The 9,621-nt window shown below is 34.5% G+C and overlaps 2 protein-coding genes across 2 annotated transcripts; both read right to left on the bottom strand.

The window, feature by feature from the left end:
- Positions 1-1,174: 1,174 nt before the first annotated feature.
- LOC143542343 (uncharacterized) lies at positions 1,175-1,636 on the bottom strand. The gene has a single exon (XM_077034951.1). The coding sequence runs from the start codon at positions 1,634-1,636 to the stop codon at positions 1,175-1,177; it is 462 nt and encodes a 153-aa protein (XP_076891066.1).
- A 1,359-nt stretch (positions 1,637-2,995) lies between these two features.
- LOC143542373 (calcium-transporting ATPase 1, endoplasmic reticulum-type-like) lies at positions 2,996-7,620 on the bottom strand. The gene is made up of 8 exons (XM_077034972.1): positions 6,241-7,620; positions 6,068-6,140; positions 5,866-5,987; positions 5,508-5,789; positions 5,046-5,423; positions 4,584-4,693; positions 4,248-4,476; positions 2,996-3,853 (listed from the first exon to the last, which is right to left on the bottom strand). The coding sequence occupies exons 1-8, from the start codon at positions 7,618-7,620 to the stop codon at positions 3,275-3,277; spliced, it is 3,153 nt and encodes a 1,050-aa protein (XP_076891087.1). The 3' UTR covers positions 2,996-3,274.
- Positions 7,621-9,621: the final 2,001 nt, after the last annotated feature.

Below are 9,621 nucleotides of genomic sequence, written 5' to 3'. Positions count from 1 at the left end.
CCCCCCCTAAATCCTTATCTATCTACACGTCGTCTCGTCCGTTCACGAAGAAACAAAGTCTGCGACTTGTTTTTTTTGTCACGTGGAATTAAATGTAGCTCCGCATGCATATCACTAGTAATGACAACCAACATAAGTATGCTTGTTTTTTTATTTGAATTTCTTTCACTATCAAATTAATAAATAGAATATTTGATTTGATTTGTACGTTTCTTACAAGGGTGGGTCATGGATTAAAATCGAATCCTATGTTTTGGCTTTAATATTAATAACCAGTGAGTTTCGATTAATGACGATTTCGATTATTAAAAGAGATGAAATATTATTTGTAATCAAGGTTCATTTATCTATATTGGATTAATCTTTTACACCTATGTATATGTTACCGGATATTATAATATATATAAGGAGGGAAACAAGACAATTTTACATAATTTTAAAAGTTAAACCCATTTCAACTTTTAGAATATATGATACAATCCTTTTAAACATATTGCTAATCGTATATGATACTTGGGCTCTAGGAGGAGATGCAAGAAAAAAAAATCTTAGAGTGAACTAGGTTTTGGTATTCCTTCTTGAGCTTCTATTTCTTCCGTTTTAAGAGATTCGAGAAAAGAAGGAATAAGAAAACGTGTTTCCAGAATGAACAAGATACGGGTTGAGAAGTGAGAGTTAGCAAAGTTAGACAAGACTGGAATGGGCATAAGAATTTTAAGCTAACTTTTCCAATTATTTTTTAAAAATATCATAATTTTTTCATACGTTAATATCTTTTTTACAAAAAAATAAAAACAAACGCTTTATTTTTTAATTTAATTATATATGAAATCATTATTTTCTTTTAAATTAATAAAATTAGCATTCCCCACCGCATCACACAAAGTTTTTGGTTTACAATATAATTAACCATAGCTAGCATAAAACTTGATTATAAAGAAAAGAGAAAAAAAAGTTAATAACCAAATCATTAGTTTTTCAACTAATTTTATTCTTTTTCCTTCATTCTTTCATAAGTACAGAAATAAGGCCGAAAATTTTAGGAATTATGGAAGCTTTAATTATAAACTATAGTATGTTGTATTAACATTAATAAACATAAATAAAGGAGAAAAATAACATAAAACCAAACCTTTCAAAAAAAACATAAAATCTTCATGCAATTGATCAAAAGTCAATCCACAACATCAACCTTTGTAGTGCAAGACAACAACCTTCGGAAAATAGAAGCCAAGGAAGCCCAAGATGCTTCCTTAGCCTTCATAACCATGGTACACTCCTCCTTCCTCCTCTTCCTCTTTCCACCGTCTCGCGGACGACGGTCACCGCTCTTCGGAGTCTTGTCCGGTTTCCCGCGGACACTAGCTCTTTCCTTAACTCTTCCTATACACTTCATGGTTCTCTCATTCAAGCTTTCTTTCCTAGAAAACTTGTAGCTTCTTAGGTAAAGTTGCCTGCATGAGATACTATCCACCACCCTCGGGTGGCGGATTTCGTTCTCATGATGGCTGTTTTTACTGACTGACCGAACAAATTCTCGGTCAGAATCAGGCCATTTGTAGAGGTTTGTGTATGTAGCACGAACGGAGACGCGTGCGTCGTCAGCGATGCATGTTGACATGCATGTGGAGGCCATGGTGGTGAATGGTGATAAGGGTTGGCTGAAGTTATTGAAAGGTAGGATTGATGGGCTTAGGTTAGAAGAAATGTAGAGGAAAGATGGATGGAGTGTAAAATGAAAAGTGTGACTTTATTTATCTCAATATTGTTTATGGTGGATGATGAGTGTGTGGGGATAAAGTGGGAATGATTTGGCATCATGGGTGTACATGAGACTTCATGAGGTGACTTATTGATTATGCATGTCAATTTTGGTGTGTTAATATGTTGATAATTTGTTCTTTTAATAAGTTTGTTAGTTTTACAAATATAATCTTAAAAGAAATAAAAGAAAAATCCATGAATATGGACCCACTAACCCACACGTAGAAGTTTGACCATGAGCCAATGCAAATCCATTTTAGAAAAATTTAATTTCGATAGCACTAATTCAAGCAAACTAGTGATTAGTGAACACCAAACAAAGAGATTAGCATAATTATATTTGAAGAAATAGGAAAGAACACTAAAAATAATTTCCATCCACCAACACCTGAAAACCCAAGACGAGAATCTTATTTGAAATCTTATCTTCAGTATTAATAGCAGATTACAAGTCTAATATATGAACCTCATTCTTAAAACTCCTTTATCGGACGGAATTTAATTTATACTTAAAATCAAAAATCGATTCGAGTAATTAACTAGTCGATCTTGTACAGTTCCGAATGTTGAGGCAGTTTACAACCCTAACGCTTCTCCATAGGTAACCAAAGATCACCACATTCAAAAGTTCAAGCATATATTTTGTTAGTTGTGTGTTATAATCATCATTTGGCGTGTCTTTCTTGACTGGATCCCAACGAATCAACCATCATAGTGGCATTGGACATATATGGGTTATATTTTGTGCCATATATGTGGTTCTTAATTGCGTGACTTGCTAGGCCACTTCTTATTGCATTCTTTTAACAAATATAGCAAATAGCTTTTTAGTTGATGGAGTACGTAGACGAACCGTTTATAGAATAAAAAAATGAGAGACTTTTTATTACTATGAATTACAATACTAAATTGGAAATAAAATGGTAAAGTACAAATCCTTAGAAAGCAATAAACTACAACTATATAATAATAATAATAATAACAATAATAATAATAATAATAATAATAATAATAAAAGAAGAAGAAAGAAGAATAGAGGCGGAAGCATAAAAGATGACCGAGAACTACATGTCATACCCATAAACTGCATAAGTTAGTCCGTTTCCTAAGGTACAACATGAATAGAAGTTACCTAAATCACGAGCCTAGTTGATGTTAACGAATCATATTCTTGGAGATACGAGTGAGAAATCTCTTAAAATCAAAAGTGAGAAACCTCATGTACACTTTGAATTCTAGGAGGAATCATATTGAAAGTACTAAAGTAATGTTATAGGTTTGAGTTTGAATTTGTTAAATATCATGTTACATTGTAACCAAGAATAATAGTTTCTTTGCCATAAGTCCAAATACATAAAAGAAAAAACAGATGATGTTAGTTTCTATCAAACCTATCACTAGAAATTTGTCAAATGGTCCAAACTACCCTTAGAGCAACTTTAAACCACACCAAGGGCTTATAAGTTTGGACCACAACTCGCATACGTCGGCCAAGGGTATTTTCGTAATTTCACTCGGTTTTCCGCTTGGAAGGCCTTCTGTCCGGTTGACTTCTGTTAGTCAACCGACCAACAAATTTAAGAATCTCATCTATCAATATAACAGGCAAAGCAACCGCCAGAACCAACAACCACTCGTTAAAGCTTAACGGAACAATACCAAACACTTGTGCAAGAAACGGGACGTATAGGATTATAAAATGAAGCCCGAACGAGACTGACATTGCAACAAGCAACCATGGGTTGACCCATGGTGGCATGGTCAAAAGGCTCTCGTCTTCCGAAAGGGCGTTAAGGGAATTAAACATTTCAATGGCAACCAATACGGAGAGTGAGAGTGTCATGGCTTTGACTTTGCCGCCTTGGAAATAGTCACAAGGGTTCGAGTCAAAGTCGAATATTTGGTCTCCGGCTTTAAAAGGTGAAACGGTGAAATTTTGCCATGTTTTGCATTGACCCCAGTTTGCAAGCTGAGAGTATGTGACTAGAGTGTGACCATCTTGACTTAGGTTAATGCCGAAAAAGGAGTCGTGAGTGTACCAAATGATGAAAACGCCCACGGTTGCTATGCCAACATAGAGCCCAATTACCTGCATATTTAAAATTTCAAAAGTCAAAACAACACAAAATGTCAAATATATTGTAAACAAGCCTAGCGCCCTAGCCCCATTTTGTTTTATTATTTATTAATTATACGAATATTTTTATGTATATATGATTATAATTTTCATATATAATTTAATATGAATAATTTAAGTATTTTATCATAATTTGAAATATTATAATATTTTATACACTTAATACATCAAATACAAAATTATATAAATAATAGGCTCGTTAAGGGTCTTGAGCCTAGTCAAGCTCGATATGTGAAGCTCTGGCTCGAGCACATTAAAACAAAAGTCTCAAGTCAGCTTAACCCTAGTGACCCATTTTGACCCGTTACATGAGTCGCTCATATTTAGTATGAAGTAAGAAAAATACCAGATAGCGGATTAAAATCCAGGCACTGATTAATGAATCGTCACTTCTTCGAGGAGCTTTTTTCATGATGTATTTGTCGGGTGGATTAAAGCCCAATGCAGTGGCGGGGGGACCATCGGTGACCAGATTGACCCATAGAAGCTGAACGGGAATCAGGCCTTCTGGGATGCCGATAGCAGCAGTTAAGAATATGGAGGCAACCTCACCAATATTTGAGGAAATCATATAGCTGAAAAGTAGAGAAAAACAGTTTAAAAAAGATGGATCGTTAAGAAAAACAGAAGTAAATGATAAAATCAAGAATACAATTCAACAAATTATTGCTTTTGAACTCACCGAATAAAGGCCTTCATATTGTTGTATATAGACCTGCCTTCTCCAACAGCAGCCACAATTGTGCTAAAATTATCATCAGCTAAAACCATGTCAGAAGCTTCCTTTGCAACCTGTGTGCAAATTAACAAAATAATATTATTTTCCAAGAGATTAATATCTGGTTCGTTGTGCCTTTTGTCCAACATTTTTAGTATAGATAATTTGTCATATATAACCATAAAATTATATTGTTTTCAACCATAATCTATGTTTTTAAGTAAAATGATCTAGGAGTTTGTATGCATAAACTACACTCTGGTTGACTTTTAACATGTTTGACCAATTTGACTCATTTCCTTCTATTTTACCTTGTTTTATAACTTAAAGGCGATTTTAGCTCGACTAGGGTTTACCGAAACACTTTCTGTCCAAAATTTATCATTATTTTCTAAATAGGATTTACGCATGAAAAGTCAAACATACCTCGGTGCCAGCAATGCCCATTGCAATTCCAATATCAGCCAATTTCAAAGCTGGTGCATCATTGACCCCGTCTCCAGTCATAGCAACCACTTCACCTAAATCTTTAAGGAGCCTCACTATTTCTTGTTTGTGACGTGGTTCAGCCCTAGAAAACAGAAGTCCACCTTTGTATGACAGGTGTCCTTTTTGATCATGATGTTCCATAAACTCTTGTCCCGTTAAGCTTCTAGAACTAATATCTTCATGCTGTCCAAACACTCCTATTTCACGACATATTGCTTCTGCTGTGTTCTTATTATCTCCGGTTATCACAATAACTTGAATTCCAGCTGCTCTGCAGTCTTCAATTGCTTGACGAACTTCTTTACGAGGAGGGTCCTTAAAAAAGATAATATTAAATTAAGATTTAGTGTTTTGTATGAAGATATTAAAGAAATGGCATACGGGTACTCATTTACTCACCCTGAGTCCAGCTAAGCCAGCAAAGACTAAATTACTTTCGATTTTGGAGTAATTTGCTGGGTCAAGTAAAAGATTATGAGCAGGATGGTCTTCATCACCATTGTATGTCGTAAACTCTGATGGGTCCTCCTTGTATGCAAAACCCAAAACACGTAATGCCGACGAGGACAGCTCATTAAGGCTATTTAAGATGACTGTTTTGACCCTGTTGTCAAGTTCCACAACAGACCCGTCAAGCAACTGTATGTGGGAACTCCTTTCCAACAGATTTTCAACCGCACCCTGCAAAAGTCAAACAGTGGACCACATTTCATGTCAAATTTTTACTAATAAATGATTGCAAAAGATAATGTGTTACCTTTACAAGTAGTGAATTCCTCCCAGATTTTGATGATACAATGACCCCCATTGACTTTCTATCACGGTCAAACTCAAGAGTGGCAATTCTGGTTTCAATTTTACTCCACTCGTGAGAACAAGCTGCATATCACAGGATCACAAAGGGGAATTTTAGTCCACGTCACGAGTAAAAAAGACAAAAAAAATCACTATTGACTTACCCATAAGGTCGTTATCCCCAGTAGATGAACGAGAACCCAATCCAGTAGGAAGACCCATTTTCTCAACAAGAACCTATAAACAAAAACACCATAAGCCATGAGTAATTCTTAACACAAGCGAAGCACATGTTTCAATTGTGTATAAAAAGGCAACTTTTTTAAGGTTACCATACCTTTAACGCTGCTTCGGTTGGCATTCCAGTGGATACATAACCTTTTTCAGATTTTTCAATGCCTGCATCATTAGCCAAAGCAGCAATCTTTGCGATCGTTTGAAGGTTAGCATCCATTACGCCAGCTGGCCAATCTTGTATTCTCCCATCATACGGGTTGTAGCTGGTCCCTTCAACATTAAACGATCTAACAGCATTTGGTTCACGACCCATAGCAACAAGTTTCGCCACCGCCATCTGGTTGGTAGTTAAAGTCCCGGTTTTGTCTGAACATATGACAGTTGTACACCCAAGAGTCTCGACACTCGGTAACTTCCTAACGAGTGCGTTCTTCTGAGCCATCTTACGTGTGCCAAGAGCCAAACAAGTGGTAATGACAGCTGGCAGACCTTCTGGGATTGCAGCAACCGCTAATGCGACCGCAATTTCAAAATAATAAGTGCATTTCTCAAATGAGAACTGAAAGTTTCTTGGAAAACCGTCAACCATATCCCATGTAAGAAAATACTTCACGTTAATTAACCAAACGAGAAGACAAATTAACCCGATTAGCATCGTTAAAACTTCTCCAAACTCGTTTAGTTTCTTCTTTAACGGCGTGTCTTCTTCGTTTTGTGCAGCTTCTTGAATCTGTGAATGCACTTTACCTATCTCAGTATTCATACCTGTTTCTGTAACCAAACAGATACAGTTTCCGTTAACAACTGTGGTCCCCGCAAACACCATACATTTCTTCCCTTGAATATCAGATTCTTCACCAACAGGTTTAGTGGTTTTACTAACAGCTTCACTTTCACCAGTCAACGAGCCTTGTTCAACTCTAAGAGTCGAACTTATTAGACTAACAACTCGCATATCAGCAGGGATTTTATCACCTACACGCAGCTCCACAATATCACCAGGAACGAGTTCTTTTGCAGGAAGAGATGAAACTTTTCTTCCATTACGGATCACGGTTGCTTGTTCAGATTGTATTTGTTTCAAAGCTTCTAAAGCCTTTTCCGCATTACTTTCTTGCCATACGCCAACAATTGCATTAACAACTAATATAAGAAAGATCACCAATGGCTCAACGAATGCAGTCTCTTCTCCATCATAAGAAGCTAGAACAAATGATATCACAGCTGCAGCAAGTAATATTCTAACTAAAGTATCGTTAAACTGATCCAGTATTAACCTTAATATAGATTGTCCTTCATGTTTATCCAACTCATTGGTTCCATACTTTTGCAGTCGGTTCTTAACTTCATCATCAGAAAGACCTAATTTGATATCTACCTGATAGTGTTGTTCACATTCATGAATCTCCTTTGACCATGCAGGATATTGGTCTGAATCCTGAGATGATTTGCCTGTGTAATTTTGGGCTCCTTTACCCATTAATATATACCAAAGTGCAATGATGATAAAAAAATCCTCAGACGAATCACCTGCAGATAAATTTCACCAGCAAGTGAACAAAGTTTAGAAGATAACAGAAAATAAGTTTATTATGTGTGATTCAAACTATTAAACGTGAAACAAGATGAATTCAACGATTAATGACGACAATTACACAAGCGAAATCGATCCGAAATTAACACAAACACCAACAACAAGTAATCAAAACACCTATCACAATCAATTAGACAACAAAAAACACCGAGTATGAAAATACGATACAACAACCGAGTAAAGCAAGTTGAAATTACCAGAAGTTGATAACTATTCTAGCAGATGATCCAAAACTTGGACGAAATTAACATGTATAGCGTAAACTATTCAACGAAAACCACGTAATATACGATTCGATAAACCTAATCATCAACACAACCATGACAGTCAATTACACCTCAAAAACAATGAATGTACTATTAGAAGTCAAAATTACCTGCAACTGATTACTATTCTAGCAGATGATCCAATATTTGGACGAAGTTAACATGTATATAGCGTAAATTATGCGACGAAACTACAAATATATGATTAGATAATTAAGTAAAACAAGTTGAAATTAAATTACCCTGCAATAACCTACAGATCCACAGTAAAGTCAACCGAAAACTAATATTAACAACGGTTATCATGTTCTGTAACCTAATTATCAACAATAACTAATCAACACAACTATCACAATCAATTACACAACATAAACACTGAGTATGAATGTACGATACAATTATGAAGTAAAACAAGTTGAAATCACCTAAAGTTGGTAACTATTTGGAATAAAATTGACATGATACTGATACAGCGTAAATTACGTAACAAAAACAGTAGTATGAATGTACGATTCGGTAATTGAGTAAAAACAGTTTGAATATAAATTACCTGTAACTGATTAATAATCTAGCAGATGATCAGAAATTGACGTAAATTATGGTTACAGAGAACAGAGGAGGTTGAATATTATTAAGTGTGGAAGAGGAAAGGTATACTATTTATGATGAAACGAATCCACTTTTTGCCAAGTACTTGTTGGATTATTAGAATATAATATAATAGTATGGTTTCCTGGAAGGTGTGTTTGTTATAGTTTAGATTAATACAAGTGTTTGAATTGAAGAGGAGGATAATAAATGGAATATTTGAAATTAGACAGACACTCTTTTAGTTGTTATTATTTGAGGAAAGTAAGAAAAGGACTACAAGTTTGTTCACATTTGTGAATTTTAATATTTTAAAACTAGATTTGACGGGATTGTAATGGTGATGGGCTTGTTTGTTGTGTTTTTTCACTATTTTGGGCGGAAACACTGGGGAATTTTCGATAAGCTTGTATAAATAAATTGATTGTTGAATTGGTTGTGTAACTGGTTTATTTATAGGATATTATCTGTTGAACTGGGCTAAAAATTGGATGGCGACTTAGTAAATTTATAAACGTATGAAAATATTAATTTAAAAGTATTTATTTTGTATTGATTATATTTAAAATAATGAAAAATAATTATTTACAAAAGGAGAAAGTAATTAAGATACTTTTAGTTGCGAATAACTTAGTTTATATACCTAGAAATATAACATCAACATATTCTACATATTTGACCACATCTTTTCATGTATATATAATGCACTTTTTTATATAATAATAAAGAGTTTAAAGGAGTTGAAAAGTATTTAGTTTGAATAGCTAGACATATATATGTCAATATACTCTCATATTTGTTGACAGGTACCTCTTATCTTATGAAAAGGTATCAAGTTCCAATTTTATACATCCACTATATATGTTGACATTCTTTTAAATAAGTGTTCGTATTATTTTTTGTATAACTTTGATTAATTTTTTTGTAATTTATTTTTTTTACAAGAAAAAAACATGTACTTACAAATAAAGAGTCTTCGTTGCAAAAACTTGTAATATCAATGTCGAAGCACGAAATGGAATCTGACCTGACT

Source organism: Bidens hawaiensis, unplaced genomic scaffold (genome assembly GCF_021521415.1).
Source record: "Bidens hawaiensis isolate Kalapana, Puna unplaced genomic scaffold, B.hawaiensis_p1.1 tig00012834_1, whole genome shotgun sequence".
NCBI lineage: Eukaryota > Viridiplantae > Streptophyta > Magnoliopsida > Asterales > Asteraceae > Bidens > Bidens hawaiensis.
This window is presented reverse-complemented; position numbering and strand designations above follow the sequence as displayed.